This window comes from Hyperolius riggenbachi, chromosome 11, assembly GCF_040937935.1.
Source record: "Hyperolius riggenbachi isolate aHypRig1 chromosome 11, aHypRig1.pri, whole genome shotgun sequence".
NCBI lineage: Eukaryota > Metazoa > Chordata > Amphibia > Anura > Hyperoliidae > Hyperolius > Hyperolius riggenbachi.
The window spans coordinates 118,364,444-118,383,694 of NC_090656.1; the positions used below are offsets into that span (position 1 = coordinate 118,364,444).

Below are 19,251 nucleotides of genomic sequence, written 5' to 3' on the forward strand. Positions count from 1 at the left end.
AGTGGCAGCAGAAGGTAAATCTGTGTACCCTGGCGGTGGGAAACACAGACAGACAGCAGCAGCAGCAGGAGGAGGAATGGAGGAGAGTAATTATGTGAGCAGCTATTGTTTGACGTAATAGCTGGTGGCAGTGTGGCAGCAGAAGGTAATTCTGTGTACCCTGGCAGTGGGAAACACAGACAGACAGCAGCAGCAGGAGGAATGGAGGAGTAGTGTGAGTGTGGCAGCAGGTAGGCAGCGTGACATAATAGCCCTGGTACCTAGCGGTGATACCAGGGCCGTAAATAAACACAACAGGAGGTCCCAGACAGCGGTCGTGCAGCCCACATTGTGTCCAATACACAACTGGGACAACACAGTTTTCAACCCGGGCACCTCAGAAAAATTAAACCTTTTTTTTTTTTTAATGGTTTTTTGGTTTTTGGTTTTACAACCAATTTAGCTATTTTTGGACGTAATAGCTGGTGGCAGAGTGGCAGCAGAAGAAGGTAATTCTGTGTACCCTGGCAGTGGGAAACACAGACAGACAGCAGCAGCAGGAGGAGGAATGGAGGAGTAGGCGAGCAGCTATTGTTTGACGTAATAGCTGGTGGCAGAGTGGCAGCAGAAGGTAAATCATCTGTGTACCCTGGCAGTGGGAAACACAGACAGACAGCAGCAGCAGCAGCAGGAGGAGGTATGGAGGAGCAGTGTGAGTGTGGCAGCAGGTAGGCAGCGTGACATAATAGCCCTGGTACCTAGCGGTGATACCAGGGCCGTAAATAAACACAACAGGAGGTCCCAGACAGCGGTCGTGCAGCCCACATTGTGTCCAATACACAACTGGGACAACACAGTTTTCAACCCGGGCACCTCAGAAAAATTAAACCTTTTTTTGTAATGGTTTTGTAGTTTTGGTTTTACAACCAATTACACAGATATATAGCTATTTTTTGACGTAATAGCTGGTGGCAGAGTGGCAGCAGAAGGTAAATCTGTGTACCCTGGCGGTGGGAAACACAGACAGACAGCAGCAGCAGCAGGAGGAGGAATGGAGGAGAGTAATTATGTGAGCAGCTATTGTTTGACGTAATAGCTGGTGGCAGTGTGGCAGCAGAAGGTAATTCTGTGTACCCTGGCAGTGGGAAACACAGACAGACAGCAGCAGCAGGAGGAATGGAGGAGTAGTGTGAGTGTGGCAGCAGGTAGGCAGCGTGACATAATAGCCCTGGTACCTAGCGGTGATACCAGGGCCGTAAATAAACACAACAGGAGGTCCCAGACAGCGGTCGTGCAGCCCACATTGTGTCCAATACACAACTGGGACAACACAGTTTTCAACCCGGGCACCTCAGAAAAATTAAACCTTTTTTTTTTTTTAATGGTTTTTTGGTTTTTGGTTTTACAACCAATTTAGCTATTTTTGGACGTAATAGCTGGTGGCAGAGTGGCAGCAGAAGAAGGTAATTCTGTGTACCCTGGCAGTGGGAAACACAGACAGACAGCAGCAGCAGGAGGAGGAATGGAGGAGTAGGCGAGCAGCTATTGTTTGACGTAATAGCTGGTGGCAGAGTGGCAGCAGAAGGTAAATCATCTGTGTACCCTGGCAGTGGGAAACACAGACAGACAGCAGCAGCAGCAGCAGGAGGAGGTATGGAGGAGCAGTGTGAGTGTGGCAGCAGGTAGGCAGCGTGACATAATAGCCCTGGTACCTAGCGGTGATACCAGGGCCGTAAATAAACACAACAGGAGGTCCCAGACAGCGGTCGTGCAGCCCACATTGTGTCCAATACACAACTGGGACAACACAGTTTTCAACCCGGGCACCTCAGAAAAATTAAACCTTTTTTTTTTTTAATGGTTTGTTTGGTTTCGGTTTTGCAACCAATATAGCTATTGTTTGACGTAATAGCTGGTGGCAGAGTGGCAGCAGAAGAAGGTCATTCTGTGTACCCTGGCAGTGGGAAACACAGACAGACAGCAGAAGGGCAGTACACAGCAGCCCACTGTAGGTGTAAAATGTGTGGCTGCAGGCGACGTAATAGTCAAAGTGAACCAGGCTGGCTTAGTGAGCAGGAGCCAGGAGGTGGTAAAGGGTGGTAAGGCACATTAACGATGGTTCCGGCAGCCAGTTCATGTCCCCCTCTCGCCGACAACAGGGGCCAGGAACTCGCCTTCCACCCACGCCTGGTTCATCTTGAGAAACGTCAGTCTGTCCACAGACTTGTGAGACAGACGTGAGCGTTTCTCGGTGACCACGCCACCAGCTGCACTGAAGCAGCGCTCGGACAGCACGCTGGAAGGGGGGCAGGACAGCACTTCCAGGGCGTACTGCGCTAGCTCGCTCCAGATCTCCATGCGCTTGACCCAATACTCCATGGGATCAACAGGGGCATCGCTGTCAAGCCCGCTGTACGACCCCATGTAGTCAGCCACCATGCGGGTCAGGCGCTGGCTGTGACCGGAGGAGGATGCTGCTGCATGCATCTCCTCTCTAGTCACTGCTGCCGGAGCCTCTACAGTCCTGTAGAGCTCGTGGCTGAGAGACAGCAGGTCTGTGGGGCGCTTGCTGCTGCTGGATGCAGGCACCTGCTGCTGCCTCTGTGCTGGCTGCTGGACAGTGGGGGTGGAAGGCTGGGGGAAGGCTTCCTCCAAGCGCTCAACAAGGGCCTGCTGCAAGCTCCTTATTTGTTGCGCTGGGTCTCCTCCTGCAGGCGGCAGGAACTGGCTCAACTTCCCCTTGAGGCGTGGGTCCAACATCATGCTGATCCAGATGTCCTCCCTCTGCTTCATCTGGATCACCCTGGGGTCCCTGCGCAGGCACGCCAGCATGTGCGCTGCCATTGGGAAGAGGCGGGCCACGTCTGCTGGCACATCAACGTCAGTGCTGTCCTCATCCTCCTCCTCTGCCGCCTCATCCTCTCTCCACCCCCGCACCAACTCAGCTGCGCTGTGCTGATCCCCCTCATCAGCAGCCAGGTCAGGGACCTCCACCAAGTCCTCCTCCTCCTCCCCCTCAGAGGTGGACTGCGCAGCTGGTTGCCGCTCCTGCTGGTCCAAGGCTGCCGCTCCCTGTTCCAGCAAACCATCGAGGGCCCTGTTCAGCAGAGAAACCAGGGGCACCCACTCGCAGACCATAGCATGGTCCCTGCTCACCATGTTTGTGGCCTGCAGGAAGGGAGCCAGCACAAAGCACACCTGCTGCATGTGCCTCCAGTCATCATCGGGGACGATGGACGGGATGTTGCTGGTCTTGTCCCTTCTCCGAGCTGCGGAAACAGTGGCCAGGGCAAGGTACTGGTTGACAGCGTGCCTCTGTTCAACCATACGCTCCAACATCGCCAGGGTGGAGTTCCAGCGAGTCGGAACGTCAATGATCAGCCGATGGCGTGGCAGATCCAGCTCCTTTTGCACGTCTTCCAGGCTCGCACAGGCTGCAGCCGAGCGCCGGAAGTGACGCACAACATTCCTTGCCGTTTCCAGCAGTTCGCCCATCCCCTGGTAGGTGCGCAGGAACTTCTGCACCACCAGGTTCAGCACGTGGGCAAGACAGGGGATGTGGGTCAGGTTTCCCCTGTCTATGGCAGCAACCAGATTGGCCCCATTGTCGGACACCACCTCTCCGACTCTGAGGCCTCTGGGGGTCAGCCAAATCCTCTCCTGCTCCTGGAGTTTGGCCAACACGTGGGCTGCCGTCAGCTTGGTCTTGCCAAGGCTGACCAAGTGCAGCAGCGCTTGGCAGTGGCGGGCCTTCACGCTGCTGCTGAGGCGGGGGGTTTGGCCAGGTGTGGCGGAGGATGGCAGAGGATCGGAGGAACCCGCTGCAGTTCCCCTGACCCTGCGGGGTGGCACCACCCACTGTGTTGCTGCTGCTGCTGCTGCTGTGCCCGCTGCTGCTCTCCCATCCTCACCCCCTTCCACCAAGCTGACCCAGTGGACAGTGAAGGACAGGTAGCGGCCTGTCCCGAAGCGGCTGCTCCAGGAGTCCATGGTGACGTGGACCCTTTCACCAACCGCGTGCTCCAGCCCTCGCTCCACATTGGCCATCACAAAGCGGTGCAGTGCTGGAATGGCCTTGCGGGAAAAAAAGTGTCTGCTGGGGAGCTGCCAGTCTGGGGCTGCACAAGCAAGCAGCGCCCGCATGTCGCTCCCCTCCTGCACGAGCGTGTACGGCAGGAGTTGGGAGCACATGGCCCGTGCCAGCAAGCCGTTCAGCTGCCGCACGCGACGGCTGCTGGGAGGCAGAGCCCTAACCACCCCCTGGAAGGACTCGCTCAAAAGGCTCTGGCGTGGCCTTTTGCTGACACGGGAATCACCAGACACAGCGGAGGAGGCCACTGAGGACTGGCTGCCAGAACAGGCCTCAGTGTCGGCGGCAGGAGTTGCAGAGGGGGGAGGAGCAGTGCGTTTCCGCACTCCTGCTGGTGCTGCTGGAGGAGCAGGAGGGCGGGTGGCTGCTGTTGCTGCTGCTGAAGGCTGTGCAGTGATGGGTGTGGTGCCACTGCCAGCACCAGAGGCCTTCAGCCTCTGGAACTCCTCATGCTGGTGGAAATGTTTAGCCGCAAGGTGGTTGATCAGCGAGCTGGTGCTGAACTTTAAGGGGTCTGCACCTCTGCTCAACTTCCGCTGACAGTGGTTGCAAGTGGCGTACTTGCTGTACACAGTGGGCATGGTGAAAAAGCGCCAGATTGGTGACAGAAACATCCCCCTACGGCATGGAAGCGCTGCTGCCTGTCTCCCTGTGGTGGTTGGGGGGGGGGCTTGGGTGCGGCTGGTGGTGGTACTGGCTGATGCTGCTGCTGCTGCTGCTGAGCCTGAGACACCAGCAGGCTGTGGGTCGCTGCCAATGCTTGCAATGATGCGCCTCCTTGCAAGGCCCACAAGCGCATCCTCCTCCTCCTCCGAGCTGCTGAGGACGACATCCCCTGGAGGTGGTGGCACCCAGTCTCTGTCTGTCACCGGGTCATCAACATCATCCTCCCCCTCCTCAAACATGTCCTGCTGGGATGATGACCCCCCAAACTCCTCTCCTGATGCATGGATGGGCTGCTTGACTGTCGCCACAGTCTTGCTGTCCAATCCCTCATCCCCCAAAGTGCCCATCAGCATCTCCTCCTCAAAATCGCCAACAACAGCAGACAATTGACTCATCATGCCTGGGGTCAAAAGAGTGCTGAATGAGAGGTCGGCGACTGACGGTGAACTGGCCTCCTCCCCAGACCCTGCTGGGCGGCTGCTGCGAACAGGGGTGGTGGTGGTGGTGGTGGTGAGGGTGGAGGCCTCGGATGCAGAGCTGATGGCGGGCTGCTCATCCTCCGTCATGAGTTGCACCACAGTGTCTGCATCCTTTTCCTCAATGGGACGTTTCCGACCCGGCTGGAGGAAAATCGGAGCAGGTGCTACACGCTGCTGCTGCTGTGTCTCTGCAGCGTGAGTTGCAGATGCTCCTGCTGGGCGGCGCCCAAGGCGTCCACGGCCAGTGGCTATGGGAGGAATGTTAGCCACTGACGCTGCTGCTGCTGCTGCGGAACTGTGCATGGTGGCGCGCCCGCGGCCGCGGCTTGCCACAATGCTGCTCCCTCTCCTCCTGATTCCCTTGCTGCCCTTCCCCTTGCCCAAACCGCGCTGGCTGCCACTTCCAGACATCTTAAATGTTTTGGGCGTATAGACAAAAGTTTTGTAAAAGGGCGGGTGAAAAGTGGGGTACTTTAATGGAGTGGGTTGGTTGGTGAGGTGACTGAGTGAGTGTCCCCTAGTACAGTAAGTAAGTAGTAACAGTCAGGAAGTACAACTAGCAGTTACAATAATCAGTAGTAATCACAAGTAAATTTAGTGTGTGTACACTCAGACAGTGAGTGCACGCACGCAGGAGCTAGTAGCCTATGAACACAGTGACTGAGTGTCCTAGACTCCTAGTACAGTAAGAGTAAGTAGTAACAGTAAGTAGAACTAACTAATTACAATAATCAATCAGCGATCAGAAGGAAATGGAGTGTGGGTGGTGTGTGTACACTCAGACAGTGAGTGACCGCACGCAGGAGCTAGTAGCCTATGAACACAGTGACTGAGTGTCCTAGACTCCTAGTACAGTAAGAGTAAGTAGTAACAGTAAGTAGAACTAACTAATTACAATAATCAATCAGCGATCAGAAGGAAATGGAGTGTGGGTGGTGTGTGTACACTCAGACAGTGAGTGACCGCACGCAGGAGCTAGTAGCCTATGAACACAGTGACTGAGTGTCCTAGACTCCTAGTACAGTAAGAGTAAGTAGTAACAGTAAGTAGAACTAACTAATTACAATAATCAATCAGCGATCAGAAGGAAATGGAGTGTGGGTGGTGTGTGTACACTCAGACAGTGAGTGCACGCACGCAGGAGCTAGTAGCCTATGAACACAGTGACTGAGTGTCCTAGACTCCTAGTACAGTAAGAGTAAGTAGTAACAGTAAGTAGAACTAACTAATTACAATAATCAATCAGCGATCAGAAGGAAATGGAGTGTGGGTGGTGTGTGTCCACTCAGACAGTGAGTGACCGCACGCAGGAGCTAGTAGCCTATGAACACAGTGACTGAGTGTCCTAGACTCCTAGTACAGTAAGAGTAAGTAGTAACAGTAAGTAGAACTAACTAATTACAATAATCAATCAGCGATCAGAAGGAAATGGAGTGTGGGTGGTGTGTGTACACTCAGACAGTGAGTGACCGCACGCAGGAGCTAGTAGCCTATGAACACAGTGACTGAGTGTCCTAGACTCCTAGTACAGTAAGAGTAAGTAGTAACAGTAAGTAGAACTAACTAATTACAATAATCAATCAGCGATCAGAAGGAAATGGAGTGTGGGTGGTGTGTGTACACTCAGACAGTGAGTGACCGCACGCAGGAGCTAGTAGCCTATGAACACAGTGACTGAGTGTCCTAGACTCCTAGTACAGTAAGAGTAAGTAGTAACAGTAAGTAGAACTAACTAATTACAATAATCAATCAGCGATCAGAAGGAAATGGAGTGTGGGTGGTGTGTGTACACTCAGACAGTGAGTGACCGCACGCAGGAGCTAGTAGCCTATGAACACAGTGACTGTCTGACTGAGTGTCCTAGACTCCTAGTACAGTAAGAGTAAGTAGTAACAGTAAGTAGAACTAACTAATTACAATAATCAATCAGCGATCAGAAGGAAATGGAGTGTGGGTGGTGTGTGTACACTCAGACAGTGAGTGACCGCACGCAGGAGCTAGTAGCCTATGAACACAGTGACTGAGTGTCCTAGACTCCTAGTACAGTAAGAGTAAGTAGTAACAGTAAGTAGAACTAACTAATTACAATAATCAATCAGCGATCAGAAGGAAATGGAGTGTGGGTGGTGTGTGTACACTCAGACAGTGAGTGACCGCACGCAGGAGCTAGTAGCCTATGAACACAGTGACTGAGTGTCCTAGACTCCTAGTACAGTAAGAGTAAGTAGTAACAGTAAGTAGAACTAACTAATTACAATAATCAATCAGCGATCAGAAGGAAATGGAGTGTGGGTGGTGTGTGTACACTCAGACAGTGAGTGACCGCACGCAGGAGCTAGTAGCCTATGAACACAGTGACTGAGTGTCCTAGACTCCTAGTACAGTAAGAGTAAGTAGTAACAGTAAGTAGAACTAACTAATTACAATAATCAATCAGCGATCAGAAGGAAATGGAGTGTGGGTGGTGTGTGTACACTCAGACAGTGAGTGACCGCACGCAGGAGCTAGTAGCCTATGAACACAGTGACTGAGTGTCCTAGACTCCTAGTACAGTAAGAGTAAGTAGTAACAGTAAGTAGAACTAACTAATTACAATAATCAATCAGCGATCAGAAGGAAATGGAGTGTGGGTGGTGTGTGTACACTCAGACAGTGAGTGACCGCACGCAGGAGCTAGTAGCCTATGAACACAGTGACTGTCTGACTGAGTGTCCTAGACTCCTAGTACAGTAAGAGTAAGTAGTAACAGTAAGTACAACTAACTAACAATAATCTATCAGTAATCAGAAGGAAATAGAGTGTGTGTACACACAGACAGTGAGTGAGTGCACACACGCAGGAGCTAGCTAGTAGCCTATAAACAGTGACAGTCAGTGAGTGTCCTACTCCTAGTACAGTATAACTACAATACTATTAGTAAAGGACAGCAGAAATACTGGTATAGATGAGAGAAATAAACAGAGGACAGCTGCCCACAGAGGCAAGGCCCCCCTGAGGCCTAAACCTGTAAGCTTGCAGCAGCTGCCTGTCTCTAATGTAACACACAAGCTACTAACTAAAATACAATGTCTATCTAACTAACAACAATATAGGTGTATATGGCAGGTGTAGGTGAGCAAAAACGCTAGGTAAATGATCACAATAGAGCACTTGCTAAGCCAAAGCACAAAGGAGCAACTCTCTCTCTGTACAAGTCTCAGGCAAGCATGGAGAAACGTAACATGGCGGCCGCTATTTATAGGGTAGGGGCTGGCCAGGGTCCCCCTCTGTGATTGGCTGCCGTCAGAGGGCCTGGGAGCCCTCTGATTGGCTCTAAGGACATCAATCTGGGCTATGACGCTATTCGAGCTCGGTACCGAGCTCGAATAGCGCCGAGTTGCTCGAATAGCTCGAATAGTGAATGGGCTATTCGAGTGTACTCGGATAGCCCATTCGAATAGCTCCAGCTATTCGGAGCTCGAATACCGAGCTCGAATAGCTGAAAAAGAGCTCGAATATTCGAGCTACTCGAATATTCGAGCTCTGCTGAGCACCACTGCTTGGTGATACTGCAGATCACCAATAATCAGATTCTCTCTACGTGCTGACACTAATCGTTACAATATACAAATAAGTTCTGTCAGTATTTTAATTTATCATGTAGTTGGTTAGGTTCTCAGGCCCAGTGCACACCAAAACCGCTAGCAGATTCACAAAACGCTAGCGGTTTTGGGTGCGGATGACAGAGATTAGTCCCAGTGCACACCGGGCGGATTTGCATGCGATCCGCCGGCCGCATCCGCCTGAGCATCCGCGTGGCTAATGTATTTCAATGTGCTGGTGCACACCGGCGGTTTGAGGTTTTAAGCAAACCACAAACGTGCAGCAAGAGGCACGTTTGCGGTTTTCTAAAAACCTCAAACCGCCGGTGTGCACCAGCCCATTGAAATACATTACCCGATCGGCTTTACAGGTGGATGCGGCCGGCGGATCGCATCAAGATCCGCTCGGTGTGCACTGGGCCTCACTCATGGTTTTCAGCATTTGTAAGTGGTATGACTTGTTTGTCCCACTGCTCACTGTATACCTGTTTGTCCCTCTGCTCACTGCTACCGCAACTTCTTTTGGAAACTCCGGCATTCGCCGGCACCACTGGCATGAGAGTTATTATTATTATTTATTGGATTTATACAGTGCCAACATATTATGCAGCACTATACAATACCTAAGATTACAGACAATGATAACAGGGGTGACTGAGAACACAATACAGGTAATAAGCAATAAGAAATGCAACACAATACAACTATACAAGTAGTAATACAAAGCCAGATCATTCTCTGGAGTGATAGTTCCAATAATGCAAGTTCACATTATTCTAGGTAAAGTGCACAATCAAGTATGATACACAAGGAGAGAGGCAGGCACGTGCGGGGGGCTTTTTAAATTCCCATAAAAAGGGCCCCTTGGCAACAAAAAGGAATCAATAAGCTCCACCCACTGCATGTGGGAGGCCTCGCCTACCACTTGTGGGAAGCTCCTTTCCATCTGGGACACTTTGGAAAGAGGTGCTATATAGGAATCTTAGTGTAACCATCCCTGCAGCTGTGTGGTAGCAGGTAAGATGGTGTCTTCTCCCTCAACCTTGCACCCACAGTCACCTCTCCCTATAGGACCCATATTGACTTCTCCCTCCCCAGCAATGCAGTGATTCTGCCTTCTCCAGCACCCACACTGACCTCTCGCTCCCACAGCACCCCCAGTGACCTTTCCCTCCCCCAGCAGCCCATGACTTCCCCTTCCTGCAGACTGAACTCTACGTCTCCCAACATCCACCCACACCTCTTCCCCCATAGATGGCACTCAGTACTCACACTCACAGGACACCAAGTACCTGCACCCAGGCCTGAGATTGCACCCAATACTCACACCTGCACACAGCCTCCCCATGGCACCCACTATCTGCACCAAGAACCCACTTAACCAGTACCTGCCCCCAAAATACCTGAAATTAAAACACACATGAGACCCAATGTCCACCCATAGTCAGCACCCAGTACAGATATGGTACTAAGTATTTGCACCCATGCCACACCCAGTACCTGCACACAGCACCACATGACATCCAGTACATGCACCCAGATCTCACATTCCTCGAAGTGCCTGCAATCAAAACCGCATGACACTTGATGGCACCCAGCATCTGCATTCAGCACCCACATGACAACGAATACCTCCCTAGCCAGAAACAAGGAAGGGGGACCATCCGGCCACTGGTGTCAGTTCCAACGTACTGTACACCACTGAATGCAGCCAGTGCTTCTGTGACTGAATGTATGTGTCAAGCGAAGGGGCTCAGGGGGATGGTTTGGGACAGATGGAGGGGGTGGGTGAAGATCACATGTCACTGCAGGGCAAGGTGGTTGGGAAGAAGATCCCCCACCACTTGTAGGTACTACTTACTGTGCATTTCGAGGATGAGGGGGGGGGGGGCGATGCCTTAAACATAAGCATCCCCCACATAAGGACCCTCTGCACAGCCCTGGAGAGAGCGCCCTGCCAAAGGCTTACAATCAAGAGTTACGGGGCTTCTGGTTGGATTGCTACAGCTAGGAGGCTTGATCTAAATCAGTCACCCACCTTAACCAGTTCACCCCCAAGGCTTTTTACCCTGACGGACCAGAGCAATTTTCACCAGTCAGTGCTCCTCCCTTTTATTCCCTAATAACTTTATTACTACTTATCACAAGAAAATGATCTATACCTCGTTTTTTTCGCCACCAATTAGGCTTTCTGTGGATAGTATATTTTGCTAAGAATTTTTTTATTCTAAATGTGTTTTAAGGGGAAAAATACAAAAATAATGGAAAAAATTAATTATTTCTCAGATTTCAGATATTATAGTTTTAAAATTAAATGTTCTCCTGTGGATAAAGCCAATACATTTTATGTGTCTAGTTGTCCCGATTATTAAAGGGACTCCGAGCAGTGCAGAAACTATGTAAAGATGCATATCATTTTAAAGCTCTCTTTCTCCTCTTTCCAATGATACATAAACCGCCACCCTACGCCTTTTAGTTTTCGCTATTTTCGCGATTGAAATTGCTGCAGCCGCGATTTCGATCACGAAAATAGAGAAAACTAAAAGGCGTAGGGCGACGATTTAGGTGTCGTCAGAAAGAGGAGAAAGAGAGATTTAAAATGATATCCATGTTTCTATAGTTACATTGTATTACACAGGACGACACTTTCCCCAGTGTCAGCAGTGGCATTCAGCTGAATGGAGCTGCTGACTTTAGGAAAAAGGCGCCCTGTGTAATACAATGTAACTATGGAAAGATGGATATCATTTTAAAGCTCTATTTCTCCTCTTTCCGACGACAAATCGTCGCCCTACGCCTTTTAGTTTTCTCTTTTTCTGCGATCGAAATCACGGTCGCAGCAAATTCAATCGCGACAATAGTGAAAACTAAAAAGCGAAGGGTGGCGGTTTATATATCATTGGAAAGAGGAGAAAGAGAGCTTTAAAATGATATGCATCTTTACATAGTTTCTGCACTGCTCGGAGTCCCTTTAAACCGTTTAAATTGTGTCCCTATCACAATGTATGCCGACAATTTATTATTTTGAAATATAGGTGTTATTTTTCTGTTTTGTTTTGTTTTTGTCCAGTCCATAATTACAAGCCCCTATGTAGTAAAGTAAAATCAATTTCCCCTCATAAAATATAGATTAATAAAGCTGAGTCCCTAAGGCAACAATTTATGTATTTTTTTTTAAGCTGATTTTTTTTTTACAAGTGTTTTTTTTTTCTTTTTTCTTTAGCTTTGGAAGTGTAACTTATAATTTTTTTTATTATTTTTATGTATGCATGTCCGTGTATGTGTAATATACTTTTTGGCCACAAGGTGGCACTAGTGAACACTCCTCATTATAGGAAGTGATCGCTTTTTTTTTTTTACTTTTGTTTTTTTTTACACTGTGTTGGCTCCCTGTTTTATGAATACACATTGCTGCTGTTTGCGGTCACGTCCATTCACTCCAGGCACTGCGATTGGATAGAGGACCGCTCGGTCCTTATCCCCAATCACTTAGCATGGGATTCCGACGGTAACAGCGGCGGTAGCGGCACGGACACGTGCGGAGCGGCAGCGGGGACGCGCAACGTATTAAAACGTCATGTTGCCATTAGCAGGGTAAAGCATGATGTTTTAATACGATAGGTTGTCATTGAATGGTTAAAGGAATACACACTTTTTGTTACCAAGTTTCATGCTGTAGGTTTCTTTTCCAGGAGACCTCTATGCATTTCAGCTACTTGATCATAGTTTTTTTTAAATGTGGTTAAATGACAGAAAATGTATCTACCAATCTGTAGTGAACATTTACATATTTCAATAATATTAAAAGAAAGAGCAGTGAATTTATGCCAGGGTTTCCGATGATCACATAGTACACTTTAGCCACGGATTGCTGTACAGCTGCAATACTGCTGTATAAGAATCCTTGGCAAATATACCTATTGTTTGCACTGATAAAAGTAAAAAAAAAAAAAGGTTACCCCTTCTGAGTAGAGATTAATCAGTGCAGAGGTCGCCAGGGGTGTCAGGACATGGTGCTGTGGGTGCCCTGGGCGCCAGTGGAGGAGGGTGGCAGTGAGGGTGGGTGCTATGTGTTTCAGTGGGGAATGGAAGAGTGGCAGCTAGGTTCGAGGCTCACTATACTAAAGTATACCAACCCCCGGAAGAGTATCTTTGAAAGTACCGCTGAGGTACTTTCTGTCCCTTAACAGACTAATGGAAATCCTCCTCCTCAGGGTCTATTAAAGAATAAAACCCCCCACCTTAGACTATACCCACAGTCGTGGTGGTAGCTACCCCGACCTTCTCCTAGATATTCAAAGGTGGTATGTGCTTTGTGTCTATAGATTGGACAAGTTCTCTGAGGGACAGGGGGAGGCTTTGTTACCCCTCTCTTCCAGGGCACTCCCATATCATGCGGGTTGGTATATCTCAGGCTGCAGAGTCCCACGTGGTTTGCGACCCACATTCTGGCTATACAAGCCTGCATGGGTGACTAGAGGGGGGGGGGGTGCCATGTTTTGTTTTGTTTGTTTTTTTAATACATTTTTTACAATGCATATAATAAGTATATTTGCCAGTGATTCATATACAGCAGTATTGCGGCTGTACAGTGATCTCTGGTCAAAGTTTTGCCATGTCCACCAGGTTTCCAGGTCGTCATCATTGCACACAGTGTACTGACCACCGGGAAAACGGGCATGAAATGAACTGCTTTTTTTTGTTTGATACATGTAGATTTTTACCACCGATAGGTAGATCCATTTTCATTTAACTGCATTTAAAACCATTTTACCTATAGTAATTTTACAATAAATTTTTTAAAAACCTACAGGGTCTTTTTTTTTCCATTGTTCTGCCCCTAAAATTGGTGGTGAATTCTTGAAGATATGTAAACGCAAAAATGAACGTGACTGTACCGCATGATCACAGAAATTTGTGTCGAGCAAGAAAGGCCCAATTCGCCATGAGATTGATCAAAAAATTTGCTTGCTCATCCCATTTGGGCAAAACCAAAGAAAGCAGTTAAAAAGACACACCAAACCAAAAGATTTGTCATAATAAAGATAAGTTTATTGTCAAAATGATTAAAAACAGCTAAAAACACACAATATCCACAGAGGGGTCCAAAATAATCAAATGCAAAGTATTAAACAATCCTTATTGGGGACATCACCATTAGGTGCTAATAAAAGACCCTGTAGCATATTTATAGTAATAGACAAGCCTGTGGCCTTTTTTTGAAAAATACTTTGAATCTGAGACCAAAGAGCCTATGACTAAGTACAACTCTAGAAGGTGTGGAGAAAATCACTTCTCTAATCGCGGTGGGGATACGCAGCATACATTACAAATGCACAGTGCGTGCTGGGAACAAGCTTTAACTGAGCAGCGCGCTATATAGCGTGTATTACCGTATTTGTTGCCGTATAAGACGCACTTTTTCTCCCCAAAAAATAGGGGGGAAAAGTCCCTGCGTCTTATACGGCAAAGGCAGGGAATCCCCGACATTATAAACGCCCGCCGATACGGACCGCGACCCGCCGCCACGTCGGGAATTCCCTGCCTGTGCGTGTCAACTGTGGCTGCAAGTAATGTGTGCCTCTGCCCTCTCCCGATGCCTGTTAAGTGTTTGGCTGCGTGTCCCCCGCGAGTGTATTCTATGCCCGCTCCCCCTGTGTGCCTTATCTCCCTCCCCCATGTGGTTGCTGGGCCCCCCCCCGGGTGTTAATCTGCAGCGGGCTTACCTCTCCGCCATGCCCGCGAGGATTGGAGACTTCCATCACAGCCGCGCATCTCACTCTAGTGATCGGCATGTGATGATTGCGTCATTATCACATGCCGATCACTAGAGCGAGATGCGCGGCTGTGATGGTAGTCTCCAATCCTCGCGGGCATGGCGGAGAGGTAAGCCCGCTGCAGATTAACACCCGGGGGGGGGCCCAGCAACCACATGGGGGAGGGAGATAAGGCACACAGGGGGAGCGGGCATAGAATACACTCGCGGGGGACACGCAGCCAAACACTTAACAGGCATCGGGAGAGGGCAGAGGCACACGTCACTTGCAGCCACAGTTGACACGCACACAGGGGACACAGGCACAAAGGGCAGGCATGAGGCACACGAGGCATTCATAGGTGACACAAGGGGACACAGGCACATCGGGCAGGCATGAGGGACACACAGAGGGCACATGGGGCATGCAGGGTTGCCACAGAGGACACATGGGGCATGCAGGGTTGCCACAGAGGACACATGGGGCAGGTATGGGGGACACAGAGGACACATAGTGCATGCATGAGGGACACATAGGGCAGGCACGGGTGACACATGGGGCATGTATGAGGGACACAGGACACATGGGGCAGGTATTGGGGACACAGAGGACACATGGGGAGACAATGGGACACAGGAGGACACTTAGGGCAGACATGGGAAACAATGTTGGAGACATGAGGACACCATTTGAGGGGTAACATGTACAAGACGCTCCTGGAATATGGACGCACCAGGTTTAGTATATATTTTTTTTTTTCTCTGGTTTTTGCCCTCTAAACCTGGGTGCGTCTTATATTCCGGAGCGTCTTATACGGCGCGAAATACGGTACTTTGTGCACTTTTAACTTTTATTGATTGTATACCACTGTTTGCAATGTAACATATGGATACCGAGTACAGGCGTAATTAATTACTGGTGCGAAATCAATGCATTACACGCGCACTGACCTAATTCTTAACAAACGCTCCGTATTGTGTCACTACAAACCTCTATTTAATTAGCGCTTGCTCTACTGTAATTGCCATTGGCACCTGTCTTGCGTGTAGTGTTACGCCGTACATGCGTTATGAAATAGCGCTGTTGAGTGAATAAACCCCTAAGTGTGCAGGGATTCAGGTAAGTGAGAAAGTGCTTAATTTGCATAAACCTAAATTGTTCCATATAAGGTATTTGCCTGTTGAATCTCAAGAGACTCTAAGTTATCTATTGATCTCATATTCTGATTTTTTCTGATGATCCTAAGCTATTTCTGGCCAACCAAAACTGGATTTTGCTATTAAGGCTGGCTTACAATCTTTGTACAATTGGTACATGTGTAGGGCTATATTTGGTTTAAAGGGACCATGAGCAGTGGTAAAAAAGCAAATCTAGACTTAACCGGGGCTTCCTCCAGCCCCCCGGCGTCCTCTGTGTCCCCTCCTTGGTCCCGCTGGGGGCTCCATAAATGCAGCGACTTCTGCCAAAGTTGTGCATGCGTGGACCATCCATACACCCGGCACGATCACACACCCATCACCGTAAGCATCCTGTCTTTCATAACTGTACATGCGCAGGATACTTACAGTGACCGACATGATAATGCGCTAGGTGCGTTGATGGGCTACACATAGGCAACTTTGGCCGAAGTCACCGGGTTACTGGAGCCGACAACGGGACCATGGAGGGGACCCAGAGGACTCCGAGGAACCACGGGGGCTAGAGGAAGCCACAGGTAAATCCACATTTGCTTTTTTTTTACTGCTGTTCAGGATCCCTTTAAGTTTATACTTGATGTCATCCTTTAACCCTCCTGGCGGGCTATTAAAAACCGCCAGGGGGCAGCGCAGCAGTTTTTAAAAAATAAATAAATTAAATCATGTAGCTAGCCTAGGGCACGCTACATGATAGCTGCTGTGCAGTGGCATCCCCCCACCCGCTCCGATCGCCTCCGGCGATCTGCGATCAGGAAATCCCGTTCAAAGAACGGGATTTCCTGGAGGGCTTTTCCCATCGCCATGGAGACGGTCGTGATGACGTCATCGGGAGTCCCGATCCCCCCCTCAGCGCTGCCTGGCGCTGATAGGCCAGTCTGTGCAAGGGGTCTGGGGGGGCGCGGCGCGGCTAGTAGCGGTGAATCGGCGCGGAGCGGCAGTGATCGGTGTGCACGCGCAGCTAGCAAAGTGCTAGCTGCGTGTAGGAAAAAAAAAATGCAAATCGGCCCAGCAGGGCCTGAGAAATCCTCCTGCGCGTCAGGAAGGTTATCTGAGTGGGCTCTAATGCTATTCAGTCATGCTGGGTCAGTACCATGAGACCAGCGAGTCCAGTCCAGAGAGAAGTTTTCATATTGAAGGGCTCCACTGGGGTGACTTAAAAACCCATTATCCATAGTCATCTGCCCAAGTCTAGCTGCTAGATAATATGGCCAGAGACTTGGATGTTTTGCCCTTAGGCATTTCCTGCCACACACAACTTACTGAATTTCTTTTCAAATGAAAATGTTACTTTTTTTTATATAAATCTGTCTAGGAGTCTACAATTTATCCAGCAGAATAAATGGACAGTAAGAATGGTTACAATTAAATACAAAAAAAAGAGTGGTTACTGGGGAATGTCTTACCACAGGATGTAGTTACAGCAAACGCTGTACTTGCTAGAAATGGTCGGAAATGCCCATTTACGATTCTGCGGAAATTCCGATTACTGACGTTGTCAATTTCCATTTTTCGGTTTTCTGATGTTCCAATTTCCAGTTTTTACGATTTTCGAGTGCTTCATAAGACATTTTTTTCATCAGAGAATGCAAACATGAAAAAAATTCGGGAAAATTAAAATCGGAAAATTGTGATTGGTCTAAAATTACTGTCAGTTTTTGCTAAAAAATTCTGCATTCTCTGATTGGTCCAATGCTTCTGAGTTCTGTGATTGGGCTAAAATGACTGAGTTGCAGTAAATTAAATTTCCGCGCAATTCCGATTCCTGTTTTCCGATTTCATAGTTACATAGTTATTTTGATTGAAAAAAGACATACGTCCATCGAGTCCATTTCCATTTTACAATTTTCAAATTCCGATCAAAAATGACAATTTGCGTTCGAAAATGCAGAAATTTCGATTCTACAGAATCCGATTGAGCATCCCTAGCACTTGCATTTAAAAAGAGTTTGGTTTCTTAACTTTGAAGGGAAGCCACTATGACTGCTAGATGTAGAAAGCCGATATGTTGATCCAGTTGAGAAGATGATTTGTGAGGTTGAACTTGATGCATATATGTCTTTTTTGTTGTTTGTATTGATCAAAATTACTATGCAATATCTTCTGTATTAAAGGAAATACATGTCAAAGTTACTAATCCAAACATAGCTTAACATTCAGTTTCCTGTAGTCATGCTATTATTAAAGGAAAATGGCTAATCAGTTACTATTTGTTCCTTCCAGTATCATATGTATGAACCACCTTCTGCTGACCAATGCTGTGGCAAGTGTGTGCGGTTATCAGCTTGCATATATCCGATGCCAAATGGAGACGTGATGCTTCTAATTGTAGGTCAACTCAACTTACTCTTTATAGTGATTGTACATGTGACCATTATGCTTTGAATGCAGCCAATATTGTGAACAGACTTTAAATCCCTTTTCTAGCAGAAATAATATTGAATAGTAATTACAGTGCCTACAAAGCTACTTGTGAAATCAGGCTTCAGTAAGTCATGTTGCAATCCTTAGTCTGGATCGGATACAGCCACTAGGCTGTGCTGTAAGTCGCATCATGAAAATAAGTTCAAGGCCACAAACAAAACAAAATCCTGACCGTACTTGGTCTGTCTCATACAGTCAATACAATGATAGTCAAAAAGTAACAAAAGTTTATTGATAACCAAAAAAGTGTGATTCAACTTTAAAAACAATTAAAATAAAACAAGGACTGGACAGCCCATGTCATTCAACCACAGAGGATAATGCAAATAAAGCAAGGACAAAACTTCTCCAGCAGGGGCTGCAATAGCCCATGCAGGAGTATGACCTGTAAAAGCAGAGATCAGCAGCACCATGTAGATGTGTTTAAAGCTCTTTATTGCATAAAAGAGATGAAGCCCAGGGACAGCAATAGACGCTGTTTCGGAGACACTCCTTCCATCTCAGTAAGGTCACATGGACCAATCAAAACAAGTGTAGATACTAACATCCAATCGCAAAGCAGAGAATGAGAGGACCTGATGGGAAACAGGTATGTAAATCACCAGCCATCAGCCCAACCTATACTGGCCAATCAGTACTCATCAGCCAGAGAGGACCTGATGGGGAACTGCATCACAGTCTACCTGCTTCTCCCAATCTCCCAGAGGGCAATGGGAGCAGCACAGCATCAAAAAACAACAAAACCGCCACCGCCGTTGGTATCACATGGACGTCAGACGCATTTCTGCATGCTAAAGTGGATTTCCGCAAAAAAACAACTAAATTTCCATAAAACTTGAAAATCCGCAAACCGTGAAATCCACAAGAGGAATCTGCAAAACAGAGGCGGAAAATACTAGGGCAAATTATAATATGCCTTGCCAACACGTACTAACATCAAAATAACATGTAAAACAACATGGAAAGCCACAAAAAACTGAAAAAGTCACAGCAAAGTATACAGGCGGGAAATAATATCCTGTCAGTTACTGAGTGATCAAAACATAAACAAAAACCGACAAGCTATGGGGCAGAAAAAGACAC

At 48.2% G+C, this 19,251-nt stretch overlaps 1 protein-coding gene across 1 annotated transcript in view; it reads left to right on the forward strand.

The window, feature by feature from the left end:
- LOC137539091 (hemocytin-like) overlaps positions 1-19,251 on the forward strand; it is a 207,839-nt gene that overhangs the window by 92,514 nt on the left and 96,074 nt on the right. The window contains exon 11 of the mRNA XM_068261570.1: positions 17,968-18,072. Within this exon, the coding sequence (XP_068117671.1) occupies positions 17,968-18,072 (105 nt within the window). The remainder of the gene's footprint in view (positions 1-17,967; positions 18,073-19,251) is intronic.